Source organism: Crocodylus siamensis, chromosome 5, assembly GCF_052110815.1.
Source record: "Crocodylus siamensis isolate JL-2025a chromosome 5, ASM5211081v1, whole genome shotgun sequence".
Lineage (NCBI taxonomy): Eukaryota > Metazoa > Chordata > Crocodylia > Crocodylidae > Crocodylus > Crocodylus siamensis.
The window spans coordinates 176,026,129-176,049,324 of record NC_143399.1 but is presented as its reverse complement, the minus strand read 5'-3'; the positions used below and the strand labels follow the sequence as shown (position 1 = coordinate 176,049,324).

General features: G+C 45.2%; 1 protein-coding gene across 1 annotated transcript in view; it reads right to left on the bottom strand.

Moving 5' to 3' along the window:
- Window positions 1-1,473: 1,473 nt before the first annotated feature.
- The window catches only part of LOC149864950 (macrophage mannose receptor 1-like), a 65,245-nt gene continuing 43,522 nt past the window's right edge, over window positions 1,474-23,196 (bottom strand). The window contains exons 24-30 of the mRNA XM_090047238.1: window positions 22,174-22,403; window positions 19,444-19,609; window positions 18,809-18,961; window positions 16,486-16,602; window positions 13,195-13,362; window positions 4,631-4,672; window positions 1,474-4,020 (exon numbers count right to left, since the gene is read on the bottom strand). Of these exons, the coding sequence (XP_089903364.1) occupies window positions 3,779-4,020; window positions 4,631-4,672; window positions 13,195-13,362; window positions 16,486-16,602; window positions 18,809-18,961; window positions 19,444-19,609; window positions 22,174-22,403 (1,118 nt within the window). The 3' untranslated portion in view covers window positions 1,474-3,778. The remainder of the gene's footprint in view (window positions 4,021-4,630; window positions 4,673-13,194; window positions 13,363-16,485; window positions 16,603-18,808; window positions 18,962-19,443; window positions 19,610-22,173; window positions 22,404-23,196) is intronic.

The window sequence follows — 23,196 nt, the reverse complement described above, 5'->3', positions numbered from 1 at the left end:
CTCTCACTGCTTTTTCTTGCTTCAGCTATATCTATATAAAATTCTTCTGATATGCTCTCAACTCTATGCTTTTTAGGTTTCTGTGTTTAGGCACTCACAGCAGTTGACGTAATCATTCCTCTTGTTACAGTTAAACAAAGCTTTTCAAATGCAACACAAAGTTTGAGGCCATGCTGCTTTGTACACTTGCTGAACACCAGCCTTTTTGTTCACTCTCTCTTACCAGTCTCATTGCCAATGAAATATTCCACTCCATGGATGTGTCCAGACATGCATGGACATTTGGCTCCCTGGGGACAACTAGCAGTGGCACACTTTGTGCTGCCACTATGTGTCCCAGGGGAACACCTGTGCCATGTGCACTCTGGCATGCAACAAGTTACTCCGAGTGGGGTAAGAGAGGCTAGGTTAATCTGACCTCCTGGGGGCCTTCTGGGGCTGCAGCTGTGTTGCTCCTGCTGCACAGAGCCCAGCTGGCGGCGGAGTGTAGCACTGGCCAGTCAGGCTCTGGCTTTGGGCTGCACACACTGCTGCCGCATGCACCACTCCACTTTTTTCCCTCACAGGTTTTTTGGACCCCTGGATATCATGGGGTCCAAAATACCCTCCATGCTGCTCCATTGCAGCACAGAGAACAACTGAATGTGCAGCATGTGGTGTCACAGACGTGTCTGCAGCACCACATACAACACAGCCAAGCTCATCTGGACATGGCTGTGAGGTGGCTTCTTACCAACAGAAAATTTTACCCTGTGAGGTACCTTTTTCTGACTGTAGTCTTTCTTCCCTACTGAGTACACAACTCCCTCTTGGTGCAATCAGCTCTGCAGTCTGGGCCTTCAGTTTCAGCTGCCCTGGATATTTGGACCATCTTTTCTAGGGACAAATCTCCCTCATGCAATAGCTTTTCTTGTAATGAAGTATCTGCAATGCCACAAATAATCCTATCTAAGAGATTCTGTCAAGTTCCCGAAAAGCACAGTTCGTACTCATTCTATTTAGTTCAGAAATATACTGATTTATACTTTCTCTTGGTGCTTGTATGCACATTATAAAAACCCTGTCTTTTCAGGGTTTTATTTTTTTGGTGTACAATACTCCAGAAATTTGTCATTTTTCTTTTCTGCCCCTGTGGCTGCTAAGAGAAAACCTTTGTCTGACTATGCTTTATCACAGCTCAGACCTTTGTCTGAACACCTTCCAGTTCTCACCAAATTGCCTAACTTCAGATGGGTGGGTGGAGGTTGCAAAACTTTCCATCTCTACCTGTTCTTTTGCTTATGACTACAACTGTGCAGGTAGATCACTTACAGTGGCCTTTTTCCTTCTACTTGGCTGCATTTTTCCACTTGCTCTCAGTTTCCAACTTGTGCATTTGTTTGAATTTGTCAAATTCTTTCAAATTCTTCCTCATTTGTCATTTCAGCCACCATGCAGTGGTCACCAGGTTCAATAAACACAGACATAAGTGAATGAGATGAATTAAACAATAAACTTTATTGTGCAGGAGTAGGCAGCCTCTGCAGACCCTTTGTCTGTCTCTAATTACAAGCAGACAAATGACCCTTTGTCTCTAATTATCCTGAGGGACCATTTCCCTATTCCCAGCTTTGGTAGTCTTCTAAATAAGGGAGTGTTTCTAAATTATAATTTCTATCACTACAAGGGCCAACTGCTACCTGAATCTGAATGAATTCTGGTTTATCCAGACAGAGCAAATTTACACCTGCTATTACCATATTTCCTTGTTTAACACATGTGCCCCCATTTCCAGCAGCTGATTTTTGGAAAAAAGGTTCATAGATTATGCAAGAAAAATGGCATATTTTGTTAGTTATGTTCAGTCTGTTGGTGTTACTACATTCACCGAGCTTTAATTCTTTGTAATAAAATGGAAATGTTCACTGGTTACTATTTGCACCTTGCTGTCAGTTTGTATTTCCCTGGCTTTGAATTTGAATTTGGCAGATTCTTCTGCTTCAGAATGTGAATAAAGTTCAGGCACATAAAAGAGTCCAAAATCAAGTCCTTTACCATAACTATATCTGACTTACATTCCATACAGCGATGTGAAAATTCACACCACTAAATAACTGCTTTCAAGTTCATAGCCTGAGGTGACATGTGGCTGCAGACCACCCTACCAAATGTTTTTCATCTGATCTGAATATTCCTTTTAAAAAGATTAACTGCAGTAAATGTTTCTGGTCACAAGGCACTATAAAAATGCAAATCTATAAATATATCTAGTCTTTTAGGCTAAGACTTAGCACTTTTTACATCAAAGTGTTATAAGGGCCTTGTTACATGGTAACTTCAGACAGTTTCTGGAGCTCTTAATCCCTGGACTGGCTGCACATTAGCACCTTTAGGTAATTTAGAGCACTTGTTATTTGGCTTAATGTTAAACCACTGCAGGGCAGGATTATCTCTAATCCACCCAATTTTGCTCCTGTTCCATCAGTTTGTGGCCAGTCTCCACAGCTTTACCAATCTGAAGTTTACCCACATTTACCTAATTTGTAGTTTCCCAGCATTCCAGGAGGCAGTGGGCCCTCCTGAGTCAGAGCAAATGGGGGCACAGGGGTGCAGTGGAGCCAGGCACAGCACCCCACCTCCCCAAGCAGATCCAGCAGTGTGAGCAGCACCGCCCCAGGGTACCTGGTACTATGGTGCCTCCTGCTACTGCTGGGACTGGCTCTGCTCCCAGCAGGAGCTGAGTAAGGTGCTCCAAGTAGGGTGGGGTGGGGGGTACTACCTCCCTGTTCCCACTCCAACTTGCTCAGTCCAATGAGCTCTGCCAAAAGCTAGAGCACAGCCCTGTGCAACACCACCTAGGATGGCAGTGAGTGCATGCTAATAGTATCACACTCAGCGGGATCCAAGGCAGATGTTCAATAAAGAACTCTAACACATCCATCCAGGCTCAAATCAGAGCAGGCTTCACCATTTTTAAAGCACTTTGTGCGCCAGAAACATCTCTTCTGTTATAGCTGTAAAGCACTTTTTGTGCACTTAAAGCATTGTAACATCTATACCAAGCCTTAATAATTACTTCATGAAAATAAAGCAAAACAAAAAAATATATACTCTTTCAGTCATTCATATCTAAAAGAAGAAATATTTTAATTCAAACACAATTGAACTGTCACAAAATGCATAAAAATCAAATTATATAAAGACATTTCTTGAAGCTAAGACCTTTGAAGTATGTCACTACATACTGCATCTACATACTGCAAAGATGTAATGCTGAACTAAGAAAAGCCCAGTATGAGGACATATTCAGTACGCATTTTGAGGTTTTTCTGAACTGAATTTGTACAACAGTAGGCTGAAGTGCAATGCACTGTCAGCAATCATGAAGTGCAATTTTGGAATGACATTTGCAGGATTCCAACAGAACTGGAGAGTTGGTTTTCTGAGTGCTTTGAAAAGTCTGTAACAGTTATTCTTGCAACGATGAACTTGACTCTTTTTTTCCACTAATAGCAATGTAGATCCCTTATAGAAACTGGAATTGTTTGAATACCCATTGATGTTATACCTGATGTTATATTGTGGCATTTGTTCAATGGCCTCCCATAAAACTACTTTTAAGCAAGTACATCCAGAAACTTGCAAGACTACTAAAGAAATAATTGCTCCTGCTAGTACATAAAACAAATCTCACAGACTGTGAAATGACCTGCAATTTTCACAGGAATAAGTAGCTTTATCTTAAGCATTCTGGTGCTCCAGGTTTGTATCAAAATCAGGCACATTTTTACTTTATTAACTAAAGGATATCTTGTTCATTCTGCTCAATGTTAGCCACAAGATTATTTGACTCATTAGTATCAGAAACAGTTACTCTATTTTGATACAGAGAATTGCCAAAACCAGTATCAGTTTGTTGCTGGTTGCGTCTTCTGTAGAGAAAATAGACGGTGAGGCCAACTCCTACTAGAATAAGGAAGGCCAGAGTAACCACCATCCCACTTAATCGGTGTGTAGGTGCAGCTTCAATTTTTTCATCTCCTGTTAATGAACACAAAGTCATTACTGCAGAACCCAAGAATTATTATAATAAATATTAAGCAACTGAGACAACAAAGGTCTGATTTTCAAAGGTTCTCAGCACCCTTACTTTTAATTGAAGTAATTGTAAATTGGGGGTGCTCAGAAGAAGATTAGGTAAAACATCTATACCTCTGTTTTTAAAAACAGAGTTAAAAACTCTGGGCTATGAAAGAAACAGATCTCAGTCATATTGCTTTAGTTTGCAATTACCACAGAGCATGAGGAGGTAGACAGGCAGCTGCCATGTGTCAGCTGTTCTACATTACGTCTGCCTTCCAACATAACTACCTGTACTTTGATCATTTGTCAATACCTTGTATTTGCAATGTACAGATATGTTTCATGCCTAAAACTACACAAGGTAGTTAGACAAATATCCATTCAAAAGACAGTTAGAACATCTTAAGTCACTAGGGAATCCACTGTGAAGGGACAACCTTGAATTCAGACAGGTTTGAGTTATAACAATCATAGTAGTACTTAGCTCTGTGCATGATTACTTGAATTTGTCCAACAGTATTTTTGTCAGAAAATAATGAATACTTTGGTTAAAAGAAAATCATCTTACCTCCTGATTTTTGTGGTAACTTGGTTGGTTCTACTTCAGGAACTTTCAGGAAAAAAACCCAAAAAACAAAACAAAATGAAAAAAAGATATTCAGAGCTTGTAAATCTCCCTTTTCCACCAAATTGTATAGTCATAAATAGTAAATGAATGAATATGCAACATAAATGTAGTGCAATGCATTACCACATTATTACATACATTTAAAATAAACTAATGGAGAAGCAAAAATATGTGAAATATTTTATTAACATTATACCCAAATGAACAGAGCAGTGTCATTAAAACTTACAGAGAAGTCAACCTGAATTTTTGTTTATGTTTGTTTCCATTCCCAAAAAATATTTTTGCCTTTTGATTTTAGGACATTTCAAAATGTCAACACATTAAGAAATATTAAGAAACTGAATATTTTTCACTCTGCTTGCCACCCCACAAGATTTCCAGTAGACCCCTGACAGACATTACCCTTAAGACATAACTAACTAGTTAATCACTTCTTAAGTTGTGACCTAGCCACACGTTCATTCAGTTGATGGCATGATGATAAAACAGGGAATAAGCCACAAAGTTGCTATACATACTTTGTGTAATATATAAAATGCATGTAATAACTTTGTGTCTGGTTCCCATCACACCTTAAATAGAACTTGTGGCCAGTGCAACCAGCCTCAGGAGCACACCAGAGCCCTTCAAGACTCCGGTGTGCTCCTGCAGCTGGGAGCCCTGGTCAGCTGTCTGGGGCTTCCAGCTGAGGAAGCATACAGGAACCAATCTAGCTACTCACCAGTACAGGGGCCCCAGGAGATCTCAGGCCATTACTAAACTGGGAGGAGCATTTGTTTTGGAAGCAAGATTCAAGCATCCACACACAATATCCTGCCCAGGAAAGCTGGTGCTTCAGGATCACCAACTCAGTATTGGTAACATTGGCTTCAGCAGGGATGCTGGCTTTTGTGTGACAATCTTTCCAATTGATGTGGATGATTTTTTGGACGCATCATAGTGATCTCTCTCCAGGCTCTTGAAATGACAATAGTAGGTCACCCATGTTTCTTATCCATAGAGGAGTGGGAATGTTGGATGCATTTTAGACCTGGATCTTGGTGTCTTTCCAGAGACTGAGATGAATAAAGACATGCTGATGCAATTTCACAGGAGGCACTTGCACACTCGATCCTGTGCTGGATCTTCTCATCAATGTTCACTTTCTGAGACAGCTGGCTTCCAAGGTAGGGGGAATACTTTGCTACCTCCAGGGTCTTTCCCTCGATCATAATTTGAGAAGGTTCATATTCATGGCCTGGGGCAGGCTGATAGAGCACTTTTGTCTTCTGGATATTGAGAGAGGGCCAAAGTTTGTTAGGATTCACCAAAAAGATCCAATGCAGTCTAGAGGTTTTCCTCACTGTGCTCAAGGTTAGTGCAGTCATCTGTATACTGAAGCTCAAGGATGGGGTGTGGGGAAGCGAGCACTTTGGTCTTTGACTAAGAATGTACCAGATTGAATACTAAATGGATGGAGAGCTCTTCAATGTCAATTAAAAAAGGAAGGAGACCATTAATGAGAATGAGGATGACTGTCAAAAAATGGAGAACAGAGTTGGAGCAATGACATATGCTTGCTTAACCTTAATTTAGATGACAAACAGATGCATCTTTGATCCATTACATTGAACAGCCACAGTCGTCTGGTCTAGAAGAAGCCTCAGGACCTTGAGGTTCTTTTCCAAACATACAACTTTGGCTGCTACTTTCCACAAGGCTTAGCAAACTGATGAAATCAAAGGCTTTAATACAGGTCCTGGTGTTGTTCCTGACATTTTTCTTGGACCTGGCAGGCAACATAAATCATGCCAATTGCCCCATGAAATGATCTGAAACCACACTGTGATTCTGGCAGAATTTCCCCAGCAAGAGGTAGAAGGATGCTGGCAAGAATTTTCCATGATGTGGAAAGGAGGGCAATACTTTGATAGTTCCCTCACAAAGACTTATTTCCTTTCTTGAAATTAGTCATTATGTTGGCATTCCTCATGTCTCCAGAGATATCTTTGTTGTTCCAAACACACACAATAAATTTGTGGAGTCTCAGTACTAGTTCCTCACTACCAGCCTTGTAGATTTCAGCAGGTATGTCATTCAGTCCAGTAGCTTTGTTCTTCATTTCCTTAATAGCACACCAGACCTCTTCTAAGATAGGAGGGTTGGCAAGAGATCCCTTTTCAGGGTGTTGGGGGAAGGATTTGATAGTGGTATCTGTTACAGTGAACCCACGGTTCAGGAGTGCCTCAAAGCACTCTTTCCATCTAGCTGAGATAGATTCATTGTCCTTCAGGAACATCAAGCCATCCTACAATCACAGAAAAGTAGGACCATGGGAAGGTGGGTCATAGATAGTCTTCATTGCCCAGAAAAAGCTATGTATGTCATGTTTGTCAGCATAAAGCTGGATCTCTTGGGTTTATCTTGCCACCAATGGTTTTTGATTTCCCAGATCCTCCTTTGAACTTCTGCTTTGAAGAGCTGTTAGTTCTCCTTCTGCTGAAATGAAGTGTCATCTTGCCAAACAGAATGAGCCCTTCTCTTGCAGCTGAAGAGGGCTTAGATCAAACCAGTCTTGGCACTGATGGATGGTACAGCCAATGGATTCAGATCAGGCCATGTGGACAGCAACTTTAAACCCCTTCCTGAGTTCCTCAATATTGCATTCATTTGTGGACAGAGGAGAGAGCTTTCCATGGAGACACTGTTAAAGACATTACAGACCTTTGGGTCTTGAAGAGATTTGGTGTTGAGAGTCCTTTGCATTGCTCTTGGCTGTTTTTGGTATTTTGGAACAAGCTGGATATTCATAAAGGATATGACAAGACAGTGATCTGTCCAGCATCATTGGCTCCTTGCATGGGTCATGTAATATGGACATCCATTCAATCACATGACCGGAGCCACGTGAACGGGCTGCGCAAATAGGCGCGCTGTCTGCCAGTGTGAGTTAGCATGGAGTTTGTGCAGGAGGGAGTGTGGGAGGGCCTGAGACCCTGCCTGTGAACCCACGAGGGTAGTCAGTCCCAACCGTAGCCAGCCTACCAAAGGCATGACACTGATGGGCACATGCCACACCCCTCGGGTCCCCTCGGGCTCTGTGGCCCCCTCCCCCATCGGGCACTCAGAGACAGCCACCCAGACAGAGCCCATGGTTCCAGGCTTCGTGCAAACGGAGCCCCTGGCTCTTGGCTGCAGGGGCTGCCTGTCCCTTTTTCAGGCTCTGCTGCCTGGGAGCATGGCCACCTCCCTATGTGGGGTCTGCTCCCTACTGGGGTCTCTGGCATGCCAGCTGAAGGAGCTCCAGGCCACAGTCCAGAGACTACGTGCCATCAGGGACTGTAAGCAGGAGATTGACTCCTACTGCCAGGCCCTTCTCCCCCGGGAGCCAGAGGGTACACCACCGTCTCCCTGCAGGACTAAGGAGGACTCCGGGACCTCCCACTCTGTTCAGTCTGACCAGTCAGGGGCATGGAGCAAGGTGGTCAAGGGCCCTAAGGCCCACCGCACCAAGGCCCCTGCCCCACCAGAGCTTAGCAACAGGTTCGCACCTCTTGCAACTCCAGCAGAGCCTGCAGAGTTGCCAGCTCCCACAGGCAACATGGGCTCAACTGCGGCTACCATCCACTCTCCCCAAGACAAAACTTAAGGTGCTTATTGTGGGAGACTCCATCCTGAGGGGGACTGAGGGGGCAATCTTCCGCTCTGACCTCTTAGCCCAGGAAGTTTCCTGCTTCCCAGGGGCCTACATCAGGGACATTGCAAAGATACCAAAGCTCCTCCAACCCACAGACCATGCTCCTTATTCATGTGGACACGAATGACACGGCTTGGAGTGCTCCCAGCTGGGTCTTGAGGCGCTACAGGGATTTGGGAGCGGAGCTTAAGGGACTGGAAGCACAGGTGGTGTTCTCATTGACCCTCCCAGTATCGGGCTATGGGCTGAGGAGGGAGAGGAGAATCCACGTAGTCAACCAAAGACTGCGGTGCTGGTGTCATCGGGAAAGCTTTGGCTTCCATGACCACAGCCCACTCTTTGGTGAGAAAGGCAGCGAGCTGCTGGGAAGAGATGGCCTCCACTTCTCTCCCCTGGGGAGGAGGCTCTTCTCAGCCAGGCTGGCTGACCTGCTCCACAGGGCTTTAAACTAAGCCCACTGGGGGATGTGGGGACTACCGCCACTGCTGGCCCACTGAGCAACCCTTGCAAAGCCAGCAGACCAAGGCACTTAAGGGAGACCACTCTTGCCCCAGCCCTGGTACAATCTTTGGGCAAGGCAAAAGCCCCCAAGGGGACACTTGCCTGCCTGTACACAAATGCCAAGAGCTTGGGGAACAAGCAGGAGGAGCTCGTCCTCCTGCTCAATGCAAATAATTATGATGTCATTGGGATAACAGAGACCTGGTGGGACTCCACCCATGACTGGACCTCAGGTATAGATGGCTATAGCCTGTACAGGAGGGATTGTGTAGATAAAAGGGGCGGGGGTGAAGCTCTGTATGTGAAGGAAAGCTACATGTCCCTGCAAGCTTATATTGGTGACCAGGGTGGACAGCTAGAGACCCTCTGGGTTAAAATCTGTGGGAAACACGGCACAGGGGACACAACGGTGCGAGTCTACTACAGACCTCCCACCCAAAGTCCTGAGCTTGACCAGGAGTTCGCCTCGGGAGCTGGCTGAGGCCGCATGCTCCAGGACCATGGTTGTCATGGGTGACTTCAATTATCCGGACACCTCATGGGAGGATCACTCAGCAAAATCCGAGCAGTCGCAAAGCTTCCTCTCATGCGTCGGTGACCTGTACCTCACTCAAGAAGTCTATGGGCCAATGAGAGGCAAAGCGCTGCTCGACCTGGTACTGGCTATAGGGGATGACCTAATCGGCAACCTAGTGATCGATGGGAAGCTGGGTGACAGCGACCATGAGCTGTTCACCTTCACCATCTGCCGTAAAGCTGACAAGTCAGTCAGCAACACAGAAGTCCTTGACTTCAGAAAAGCCAGCTTTGACAAGCTCAGGAGGCTTGTCAGTCAGGCCCTAAGAGACGATGACCCCAGGGAGAGGGGAGTTCAAGAAGAGTGGTTGCTCCTCAAGGGAGCGATCCTCAATGCACAAGCTAAGTCTATTCCAATTCAAAGGAAAGGCAGCAAGAGGGCACAGCAGCCCCCCTGGCTCTCCAGGGAGCTAGCAGGCCTCCTAAGGCTAAAAAGAAAAGCCTACAAAGAATGGAGGACGGGATTCACCTCCAAGGAGGATTATTCTGCACTGGTGTGGTCCTGCAGGGAGCAAACCAGGAAAGCCAAGGCTGCAACTGAACTCCAACTAGCTTTGAGCATCAAGGACAATAAAAAGTCCTTTTTCAGTTCCTTTCTGGGGAGCCAGAGGAAAAGCAAGGGCAACATTGGACCCCTGCTGAACCAGATGGAGAAACTGACAACTGACGCCCAGGAAAAAGCCAACCTATTAAATGGGTACTTTGGGTCAGTCTTTCATCAGTCCCATGGGATGCCCATTCCTGCTGTGGGACAGGGAGGTCCAGGTGGGGGAAATCCCCTGCCCTCCATAAATGCTGACCTTGTGAAGGAACATCTTGAGAAGCTGGATACCTTCAAGTCAGCCGGTCCTGACAATCTACACCCAGGGTACTCAAGGAGCTGGCGAGCGTCATAACCCAGCCCCTGGCACAGATCTTTAAAAACTCCTGGCACTCTGGTGTAGTGCCCGAAGACTGGAAGAAGGCCAATGTGGTGCCGATCTTCAAGAAAGGGAGGAAAGTGGATCTGGCTAACTATAGGCCCATCAGCCTGACTTCTATCCTGAGGAAGATCTTAGAAAAGTTTATTACAGAGGCCATCCTTAATGGACTGGCCGAGGCCAACATCCTAAGGGATAGCCAGCATGGATTTGTTGTGGGTAGGTCTTGCTTGGCCAATCTTATTTCCTTCTCCGACCAGGTGACCTATCACCTGGACAAGGGAGATGAGATTGATGTCATATATCTTGACTTCAAAAAAGCCTTCAATCTGGTATCCCATGATCACCTCTTGGCAAAACTAGCCAACTGTGGCTTTGGGTCCACCATGATCCGCTGGCTGGGAAACTGGCTCCGTGGTCGGACCCAGAGGGTAGTAATTGATGGCAGTCACTCATCATGGTGCCCTGTGACCAGTGGGGTCCCTCAAGGCTCTGTCCTTGGACCCATATTGTTCAACATCTTCATTAATGATGTGGACATTGGAGTCAGGAGCGGACTGGCCAAGTTCGCCGATGACACCAAACTTTGGGGCAAAGCATCCACGCGAGGTGAAAGGTGGGTGATCCAGGCTGACCTGGACAGGCTTAGCAAATGGGCGGATGAGAACCTGATGGTGTTTAACACTGAAAAATGCAAGGTTCTCCACCTTGGGAAGAAAACCTTGCAGCACCCTTATAGGCTTGGCAGTGCTATGCTGACTAGCACTATGGAAAAAAGAGACTTGGGGGTCATCATTGACCACAAGATGAACATGAGCCTGCAATGCGATGTTGTGGCCAGTAAAGTGACCAAAACGCTGCCTTGCATTCATAGTTTCATAGTAGTTTCATAGTAGCTAGAGTCGGAAGGGACCTAGGAAGATCATCTAGTCCGACCCCCTGCCTTGGCAGGAAAGAGCACCGGGGTCAGATGACCCCGGCAAGGTGCTCATCTAACTTCCTTTTAAAAATCCCCAGGCTAGGAGCCTGCACCACTTCCCCTGGAAGCCGGTTCCAGGCCCTAGCCACCCTGACTGTGAAGTAGCGCCTCCTAATATCTAATCTAAACCTACCCTCCGCCAGCTTGTGACCGTTATTCCTGGTCACTCCTGGCAGTGCACGGGGGAACAGGGACTCCCCCAATACCTGCTGATCCCCCCTGACCAGTTTATAGCAGGCCACAAGGTCCCCCCTTAACCTTCTCTTGTGGAGGCTAAACAGGTTCAGGTCCCGTAGCCTCTCCTCATAAGGCTTGCCCTGCTGACCCCTGATCATACGAGTGGCCCTCCTCTGGATTCTTTCCATATCGTCCACATCCCTCTTGAAGTGTGGCGCCCAGAACTGGACGCAGTACTCCAGCTGCGGCCTGACCAGTGCCACATAGAGGGGGAGGATCACCTCCCTGGACCTGCTTCCCAAGCAAATCCCGGGACGTCATTCTCCCCTTGTACTCGGCCTTGGTGAGGCTGCAACTGGAGTACTGTGTCCAGGTTTGGCCTCCACAATTCAAAAAGGATATGGAGAACCTTGAGAGAGTCCAGAGAAGAGCCACATGCATGATCAGGCCTTACGACGCCAGGCTGAGAGCCATGGGACTCTTTAGCCTGGAAAAACGTAGGCTCAGGGGCAATTTGATGGCCACCTATAAGTTTATCAGGGGTGACCACCAGTATCTGGGGGAACGTTTGTTCACCAGAGCGCCCCAAGGGATGACGAGGTCGAACAGTCACAAACTCCTGCAAGACCATTTCAGGCTGGACATAAGGAAGAATTTCTTTACTGTCCGAGCCCCCAAGGTCTGGAACAGCCTGCCATCGGAGGTGGTTCAAGCACCTACATTTAACACCTTTAAGAGTAAATTGGATGCTTATCTTGCTGGGATCCTATGACCCCAGCTGACTTCCTGCCCTTTGGGTCGGGGGCTAGACTCGACAATCTTCCAAGGTCCCTTCCAGCCCTAATGTCTATGAAATCTTACATGTTGTGAAAATCATTATCTTCCTATGATGTTTTCAATGGCAAAGAAAGTGATACCAATGTATGTGGTTACCTAGCTAAGAGCAGATAAAGCAGCCTATGTTTAAGGCACTTTTTGTGGCCCTTTCTTCATGTGGGGTGACCAGAGAGGATCCTGAATAGGACTGCTCAGTCATGGTAGCAACTGCTGAATTGCACCCCTGTCTCAATCCAGGTGCAAGACAACCGTCAAACTACTACTGCCTGCAGGAAGATTCATGCCTGGAGACTGCCAGATTCATCAGTTCTGTCTACATCACCACTTATCCATTGCCATAGGGCTTTTGGATGTTGGTACAGGAGAGTGTGTTGTTTCCTGTGGTAGAAGCCTGCACGTGACTGTTTAACATGAGGAACCTGGTGTGCAGAAATAACAAAAAGTCTTGACAAGGTGGAGATCTGAGCCCAGTGATGAGGGAAAACCCTAGATGACAGGAAACCTCCATTTTGTTGCAGCCTTCTTCCATCTTTACAGTCATTGAGGTCTTAATATCTCCTTCTCCCTGATCCGCTGTTGAGGACTTGTGGTTTGAACTATGGTTTGTCTAGAGCCTTCCCTCAGGCCTGCTGACCACAGGTGACCCTAATAGCAGCATGAAAATCTGGGCAACTGCTCTGAGGACCATTGGGAGCCTGTCCACCACAACAAGATCTCAGCCCATGGAGAGAAATAGCTGTCACAAACATCTAGTTACACAGAATTCGCTGGGCGAAAGGACTTTGTAAATAATAATAGTCATCACTAACAAAATAATGCAATATACTGAACTTACTCTTTGGCATTTTACAAATAAAATGTCTGTCAAAACTGCAATAATAGACTCTCCAGCATCCATCCGAAGCATCCATGAAAACACAGTTTTTACTAGAAAAAGTTGAAGGCTCGCCTTCTTTCCAGTTGACAAAATCAACTGCTTTGTTGTTTATCCATGTCCATTCATCTAAAATTAAAATGATAAGTACAAAATATTAAATGACAAGGTTGACACTGAACTAAGGAATTGGTAAAATCAATACCTTACTATTACACGATTCAACGATTCAGTTTTCCTCCCACAGCAGAAAAAGACACTCAGCTAAGGATGTCTTCTGCCTGAGCTTTAGCAATTTGAATATTAAGCCCCATTATCTATGCTGTCATAGAAGAACATAGTTAGTTAGTGCACTATTACACTATTGTACTAACTGTACTGCCAGGCACACTAAGTGTGTTAATGATTAAAACTAAAGAGACCTTGAATTTGCACCAGAATTTGCACTGGGAGCCCGTAGTAAAGGTGAAGCTTAATATTGTCTCTAAAGTTCTTTGGATCCTGGCCTCCAAAGCATGCTAGTGATTTTGACTCTGACTATATCCAAGACTGAAGAACATCTCATTTACCACGATCTGCTCAATTATTTAACACTGCCTTATTTTATCAGGCCAAACTGAATAACATCATTACCTATTCAGGTCACTACCACCTGTCTCTTATTGATTGCAGGGAAGCCCAGGTCCTAAAACTAAAGCTAAATAGAAACTTGTTTGTATCATAATTTTGAATGGAAATTTTTGAGTTTTCGGTGGAGTGAAACAAAACCTGAGTAACTATGCCTAAAAAATAAAATAATATAAAATAAAATGATTCAGAAATGCTACTGTAGTTTCCCATGGAAATGTGTGTTCCTATACTTAATGCAATAGACTCCCCTGCCTAAATAAATATTTCTTTATGCTACACAGCCTTTGCTGTTGATAAGCTGACCCAAAAGATCATGGAGAGATCTATCCAGCTGGGGAATCTTGCCTATTTAGATTCCTGTGTTACATGCTTTGGGTGTCAGAATTTGAAAACAAGTCTATAGCTCTCCTCCTGGTATCTAAGGTTATCAAGAAAAACAGAAACCCTTGAAGGTCCTACCGATTCAGTTTACCTGAATCCCACCTCCTGGAGCCCAATTCTCCACCAGTCTTTGCAGATCCAGCATCTCATAACTCCAGTGCCTCTCAGCTTCTCCATACCCCAGCTTTTCAACAGGCCCTCACATATCTTTTCCAAGCTCTTTGGGTATTTTTACACATGTTGTGGGACGCAGCACTGGGAGCATGAATTAGCAAGCCATGCCAATTAAAAGTGCTTATATGTCACATGTATCAGTGTCACTGGGTAGCCCCACACTGAAAAAATGGTGGTGGGGTGCTTTAAAATAAAGTTCATTGAATGTGTTTTATTTCAAAGCACCCTGCCTCCATTTTTTCAGAGAGGAGATATGTGATGACACAGATGCATGTAATGTGCCAGGCTGCTGGAGCACGTCAATTTCTGTGCTCCAGCAGACTCAATTAATTGAGTCTGTTCCATCTCATTAGATTTCCCGAGCATTGGAGCAGGCTCTGTGCATGTGTATAGGAGATTTTGATACCTGGCTCTCCCAGAACCAAGCCCCCAGCTCTGACAATAGGGCTGTGTGAAGCTTTGGGTGATGATTCAATTCGGAGGAGATTTGGCCTGATTCAGTGCCTGAATCTCTGAATCAAATCAGGGGACCAATTAAAAAGTCTGAATCAATTTGAAGCTCTCTGAATCTTCAGAAAAGACTCAGAGAGCTTCGATGATTTGGACAGTCCCCAGTGGCTGCAGCAGGGAGCTGCAGATGGACTCTGAGCTGTTAAGTAGGGGGAGGGGACCATGGGTGGACCCCTGCCAGCCCCCATCTCCTCCCTGCTCCCTCAGCCCCCCTGACCCCCACCTCCCCATGGCTGCCCTGCCCACCCCAGCTCCTAGCCCTTTAAAGAAAAGCCCCAGTGCTCACCAGGTGTGATGGCAATCCTGGCTGCCCCCCATTGTTCCCCACTGCATGGGGGGCTCTATACAAGCCCCCTGAAACTCCTCCCACACCCCCAGCCCTGCTCCATGGCTTCCCTGACCACTACGGCTCTGGCCCTTTAAGAAAAAAAGAAAAAAACAGAGAAAAGCTCCAGGACTACCATTCCTGCAGTGGCCTCAGGGCTTAGGGGGGCTCATGTAGAGCCACCCACCTGGCATGGAGAAGTGGAGGGAAGTGGGGGGCACCTCCCACAAGCTGGAATGGTGAGTCTGGGGGTTTTCTCTTTTTTTTTCTTAAAGGACTGGAGCCACAGTGGGCAGGGCAGCTATGGGAGCCTGGGGGAGCAGGAGGTGGGATCAGGGGGCTCATGCAGAGCCCCCCACACAGCATAAGGCAGTGGAGAGCAGTGGGGATTGCCCCCTGCCCAGCAGCGCCCTCTGAGTCAGGGATTTTTTTTTTCCCCCAAGTGCCTGGAGCTGGGGCAGGTGGGGCAGTCATTGCCGGGACTGGGAGACCAGGTAGGGGTTGAGTCTGGCTCATTCAGAGATTCAGACATATTAATTCGGGACATGATCTGAATCACTGAATTGAATCACTGTTGCCTGAATCAGCCGTATGCGAATCCAAAGTGAATACTAGCTGCTTCGCACAGGCCTATCTGACAAATCCACTGGATTTATTTTTTCCTTTCCAAGGGCCTTGCTAGACCTTATGCTGTAAACCAAACAAATGTTAATTGACTTAATGTTATTTGACTCAATGGAAGCAGTCACATGGTAAGGCAAAAACCCTGCTCTGACTGCCTCTCACTTGAACAGCTGTGACTTGCTAATAGAGGCTTAGTGAGGAGAGGCAGGACTAAGAGCTAAGGGAAGGACAGGCTTGCTGCTCCCACCAGGCAGAGCAAGTGCTGCAGCCCCAGAGTGCCCGGGAGCCACAGTGCCTCCTGCTGTCCTTGGACTGCTCTGCTTCCAGTTCTCCTCCTGTCAGGAGGAGAGCAAGCCAGTCTAAGCAGTGGGGCTCCCTGCTGCCACTCACACTGGTTCTGCTCCTGCCAGAAGCAGAGCAAGTTGGTCCAAGCAGGGTGAGAGGCAGTGTTGCCCACAACGTGGATCAGCCTACTCTGCTCGCAGCATTGGGGATGTGGTGCCACCCTCCTGCCCCCCTTGAAATGGCTCAATCTGCTCCTGGCTGGAGTCCATCAGTTTACCTCTGAGTATTTATTTGCAACTAAATATTGAAAATTAAATTATTACCATCCACGTTTTTGTACATTCCTATCCAAAACTGGCTTGAATCACTTGCAAATGCATGCAAGTGATTAAATAGGAAATTCATCTCAGCTGAATCTTCTATAGTAGCCAATGAGGAACCTGAAAAACATTTATAAATAACTAAGCATAACTCAAGCAAGTTTCACCATTCTATATGATCCACTCTTTGAAACAATAATTATGATCTGATTTTTTTAAGACTGACAATACATGCAAATTGACTGAATCTTGTAATTGATGTTGCACTGAAACCAGTAAATTGTCCAGGAATACATCAACAGCAGAATATAGCCCCTATGTTCTAATCTTTGGAATAAAAGTGCCTTCTCTTCAAGGTAATTTTTTCACTCCTCAATGTAGTTTATCAACAGTCCCAGAGAACACAGACAAATAGCTTCAAAACAGATAAATACAAAAAACTCACATTTGTGTTCCCTGTGCTTTATGAAAGGGTAGCAGAACCCAGCTGATAGGGGAAGGAAGAACAGGCAGAACAAGATGTATAGAGACTAAACTACAGATGGGGAGAAAGGAAAAACAAGACAAAAGAAGCAAAACTAGTGTGCAAGCAGCTAGTCATTTAGTAACTGAGGTTATTGGTGAATGTATGGGAAGTACACTTAGGCACTTAGGTACGTGTAACAGGGGGCCTTCTCGGGGCTGATTTCCCTGTGGCCTGCCCACCTGTTTCTGGGCTAACCACATGCCTTCTCGCCTGCTATGCCTTGTTGTTAATTATTTAATTGATATTAATAAAGCAGGAGGCTGCCCATTTTTTGCCCCACTGCCAGGGGGCGTTATCTGCAGCTCCGTTCCCCCCCTACACTGCAGCCCAAGCCTCACAGATAGCATCCAGATTTTATCCATATCATCGGCCCCGCACTGGGCCCCAGAATCCTACTAATTGGACCCCACTTAGATCCTTCCATTCAGGCAGCCTATTCTGCCTTCATTCCCAGCTGCATAGCTTCCTGAGCTTCTCCCCCTTATGGGTATGGTTCCCCCCGGGACATGTGGCCACTAGCCCTGGCCCACCTCCAGGCCAATCAGAACCCCAGCACCTCAGCTCTTGGGCATTCCTCATGGTGGGCCTCTGGCCTTTCGACCCTTCTGCTCCTGGCCCCATTGTGGACTAGTCAGGGGATGTCAAGACAGGTTTGAGTCTATGGCCCCACTCTACTGAGGTCCTCCTTCCAGACCCTACAAGGGGGTAACAAACCCAGTTGTGGGGGCTAGGGATTAAGGCACCCTGACCCGCCTTTTTACCAGGGTGGTAACTGGCCTGGTATTTCCTGGGAGCTCCCACACCACTGAGAGCCCCACCAGGCCACCCACTCCCAGCAGGTGCAGTTTTAGGTCATACCCAGGACCAGGAGCCTCCTGACCATCCCCTACAGCTCCTCCCTTACCTCCAGATGACACCAGCACCCCTGCAGCCAGGCGATGTTGTTGCCTGGCCTTCCAGCAGCAATATGCCCTGTTTATATGGGCAGCCCTGGATCGAAAATGGCTGTCCTAATCACGCACCTGCTGGCTGCTAGCTTCAGGCCCTTAAAGTGACAGGTACAAACAGTGCCCTGCCACAGTACCATTCAAAGATGGTAGAAAGGAACAGCAAGATGTAAGCTAGTTTGCAATGGGTAATAGTTGGTACTAAGAAAGAAAAATGAAAGTTTTTCAGAGGAATAGTGTATTTACTTCCATATTACACACACCTTTCCCCCAATACTCAGCCCTTCAAGTGTTGCATGTCTTAAGCAGGGAAACAGATTTTCTGTGCCTGAACAGAATCCCTGTAACGGTTTCTGCTTCTCTCCTCTAGCCACGTGGAGGGTGGTTGGAATCCAGTCCTAAGGCAGATGCCAATTTACCAGAGGCTGTGAACATTCAGCCATGGTGATTCCATGCTATGGCAGGGAAGACACTGGTAAATCTTTTGTTCTTAATTCTGCTTTGCCAAAAATAAGGTACATATCTTATCTGGGGGGATGTGGTATGAGATATATATGCTGCTTTCTTCCACCCAGGCTTCATAAAAAAGTTTTTCGGTTCTTTAATCTGAAAGGGAAGGGGAGAAGAGGCACTACTTTTCATTCCCAATTTCCCACCAATTCTCTCAAATATTTCCTTTTGACACTTAGTATTGCTGACCAGTTGGGGGGGGGTGTTTGTTTTTTGTTTTGTTTTGAGGGGGGGGTTGTTTTTGCCTTGAATATATTATCAATTTGCAAGGAATGGAAACATATTTCTCTGGAGTCCTACCAATATCCTCCATTGTTATTTCCTAATAAAAGCTGACACCCACCTAGTCGAACACATTCCATGGAAGCTCCAGACCAGTTTTCTTTAGATGAGACATAAATGTAGTAACAATGACCGCGGAAGGGAATCCAGGATCTGCCTTTTTTCTCTGCCGGACATTTTCCAGGGAATTGCGGTGGATCAGGAGGGGGCATAACTGTTAAGAAACCATGCTTTATTATAAAACTACTACTCTTTTATAAATGTGAAATCAGGGAACACACACATTATCAATAGTCACATTCCTTTCTATTCAGTAGCAATATAACCAACTTATCATATACACACACACCCACACACATATATATATACACACTTACATGGGAGGTGTATATGTATATCAGGTGTTTCAGAAAGTAATGGCAATTTTGAAATAAACCCACTTTGTGTGTAATGATCATTTATTGGACCACATCACTTCACCACATAGTTGTAAACAATAGGTGTATTCAACAATGCCACCATCAGTGTGTTCCCTGCTATTGTTTTGTTTCCCATTCATTACACATAAAATGATTTTATTTCAAAATTGTTGTTAATTTCCTTCTATTATTAATCAAGTCAAGCTACCACGGCAATTAAATCTCAAGCTCCCTAACTGGAAGTACATGTTTGGCCTAAATGAAATCTGTTGCTCACCATCAGACCGTTTACAGACAGAGAAATGCTCTTCATCACATGAGCCTGTCTTCCAGGAACCATCCACATCTAAATAGACACAGGCTATTTTCTTTTTTGGTTCCTCAGGGGCCCATTTCTGGTACTTTAGTTTCCAGTTATCCGTCCACTTGTAAAATCCACCAGTCTAAAAACAAATGGAAAGTGAACTAACACAGTATCCAAAAAACCTACCTTAGTAGTGCTGAAAAATCAGGTTCTCAATTGTTAGGAAACAGTAGAAAGAAGGACCCCATCTTATTCCATAGACAGAACAAGTAATGACTATTGAGCAAACTGTGTGGAAGAGGCCAAGATAGAATTCCAATTCTTAGTGGTGAAATTCAATCGCCTGTACCAGCCTATTTCTTTTTCATCCTGGCCTTATTAACTACATGACTTCCATCCTCTGCGGCATATCATCCCACAGCCTTACACATTACAGCACCCAAGACATTGATTAGCAAATGTCCATTCAGCACACTGAATGAGGTAGGGGTCCCTGTGGCAAAAATAGTACATGACTGTGCAACTAACTTTGGTATCAGAATGTGTATGCACTAGGGACCCATGCAAAGGCTCTGCAGTTGATGTTCTTAACATTCTTTCCTTTTGTTTTTGTTTCTTCTGAATAAGTAGTTAAAAGAAAAAAAACTTTGATCATGTGGAACTATATTAATGACCACATGATGCAGCAGCAGGGTGAGAATCTTTAGATTCACAGACCTCAAACCTCCACCACTTGAGTTAATGGAATAAGTAATAGCACCTGTACATTGTTATCCTTTGTATCAGCTCATTTCTTATAGAAATGAGCCTCCCATTTTGTCTCTGGATTTCACTACCTATTTGTTGATGGTAGAGGAATGTTGAAACACAGGAATACTATAGCATGCCCACTGCCCCTACACATGCCACTCCCTCATCCCAGTTTCCTCCATGTTCCAGTATCCCCAATCCCAACCTAGCTCCCCTCTCAGTCTTCCTATCTCTGTATATTAATCCTATTCTTCCCTCCACCCAGATCCCAACACAGCTTCAGCTCTGTACAGATCCAGTTCTCCTACCCTCCTCTGGTCTTCTTCTCTATATCCCCACATATTACGCCTCACAGAGTATGGAGCTTATTCCTGCTCCTTATTTTCTCCTCCCTGTGGTGAGCAAAAGACATCTAGAGAGAATACAGGAAACCCATGCCTGCTTTTGGTTATTGGGTCTGGCATCACAGAAGGTTCTGACTGCCAGAAGGAGCAATTACAAAGGAGAAAAGTGTCCTTGGCTTAGCCCTTGCAGTCTTAGTCTGCAGTAGGAACCAGGATCTTTGCTCTCTAGGCAAGCTGCAAGCTCAGTCTGGTCATACACAGATACTGGGAAGGCTTTGAAAATGCCTGATGCGAAAGAAATGTTAAGAAATATTGATGGATTTTAGCTACCAAAGTCTTGATGGATTTTAGCTACCAAAATCCATCAAGTCTACTTACTACCTACAAAGTGAGATTTTCTGTGGTTCAGGACTTGGCTGAATTGGACAGTTGTTCACAGGGAGGGTTAAACTCATCTCTGCAATTGGCGCAACCCCTTGCCTGTGTGATTATATGTATTTGCTTCAAACCATGGGAGCACTAGTTCTTTTCAGTGACATGGTTATAAAAATAAAGAATGTAAGCAAGATGAGAAATGCATCTCATTGCTCTGGAACAAACTGGTGTAAATTTAGGCCAGGATGTTCCCAAGCCAATGCCAGACATTTGGGTTATGGTTGTGTTGGCTGCCATGAACGAAGCCTCAAACGGCCAGCTGGTAAATTCCATTTTGCCAAAGTTTAGGGGAACCAATGAAACCCTAAGTACATGGCACTGGCTCAGATCTGTGGGATACCCAGGCAGTTAGGGAACACACTGGTTCACTGAATCCCTTTAGCAACCCCCACTGGAGTACAAAGCTGCTTCCACTCTGTGAAAATTCCTTCTAGGTGAATGTCCCACCTGCTTCAGTGAATTAAGCCTTAAGGTTTTGGGACACCCTCCACTACTTTGCTAAATCATTTCTATGAAGAAAGACTATTCATCTCCTACCCATTGCTTGTTTATCCCTTTCTTGATCCCACAATTCCCTGGCATCAGCTCACCATGCTTTCTTCAATGCCTTCAACCTCCCACTATTCCTATAGCTTCTACTCTCCTCTCAGCCTCCTTGCAACTCCTTTTCTACAGATCCTCCATCATGCTCACAGCTTGTCTCCTTTTTATACACCCTTTTCTCACATCTCATAGACATTAGGGCTGGAAGGGACCTCAGAAGATCGTTGAGTCCAGCCCCCGCCCAAAAGGGCAGGAAGTCAGCTGGGGTCATAGGATCCCAGCAAGATAGGCATCCAATTTGCTTCCAATTTGCTCTTGAAGGTAAATTCTCCCTATTTCTCTTCCTTTTCTGGATGCTTTTGAAGACTAAAATCATTAGAAACTCAGTTGGTCAGAGCATCCTGCTAATAACAGCAAGGTCACAGGTTCAATCCCTGGTTGGACTAGATGGTATGTAGAGGCCCTCTTCCAGCATAACTTCTCTATGATAACAAAGAATTCTTGCTCATGCTTAGTGCCCACTATAAGACAAAAGGGTGCAACAGTAACGGTTCTTGAAATCAAGACAGTAATAGTTCAATGACAAATGTGGCAGAAGTATTCTGACATGAAGTATATTTGATGTATTTACCACATTGCTGTTGAGACCAATCCACACAGGCTCCTTAAACTTTAACGTGTGCAACCACAGGAATGATTGGGTATAGGCATCTAAAATGCTGGCAAGTTCTGAGTGTTCAGCCTTGCAGTTTTTGTGTGCTTCTTCCCAATTCTTTTTGGAACTGATGATGGAATAGCTACTGTTACCATACTGGATAAAGCCAGGTATGGGAACTGTTGTTTGGCGATGTAGTTTAGGATCTGTAGCAAAATAAGAAAATAAAGGAATAAATGGTTGTTTCATAGTCTATGCAACTATTGTACCACTGAACAAATGTCTGCAGTTTTAAAATGATTAAGAGAGGTAACACTAATAAAAATCAAGATGCAATGGGTGGTAAAACCATCATTTCAATGACAATAACCATGACTCAAAGAGCTTTAATAAAAAGTTGTAGCCTTTGGCTCTTCAGCTACTCTGCTCCCAACCAAGACTTCTCCATGAAGTTATACCCCTCCTCTGTGAAAGTATGCAGTACTTCCATAAATTTGTCTGTTAGAATAAGTACTAAGCAACTATGCAGGGGATTAGAGGGGAGAAACTTCCAGGTTGTGATCCCTTGTGATCCTATGGCACCCAGGATGTATGGCACTGGTGGCTGCAAGGCAAAACACCCACCATGAGAAAGTGAGAAGAGAAGGATTTGGGAGGGGTGCATGCTGCTCCAGCTGAAAATATGGTCTAGGCAAGGCTGCAAAATCTGGTGTATCAATAGTGTAGACAAGGCAGACCAAACCTCAATTTCTCAAGGTAAAAAAAAAAAAGAAAGAAAAACTATTTATGTACCCTCTACCATGATTTATCTACAAATCAGTGACCTTTTCCCCTCTTACAAAATCTTAAATAAATCTCTCCAAGCAAGCCTTCCTACCCCTCCTGAGAGCTGGCATATAAAGGGGTTCATTTTCCTCCCTCCCAACCTTAGCCCTATTACCTCTTTCAATCCTCCCATCCAATATACAAGCCAAAAACAATTCCCTCCAAACAGCATTC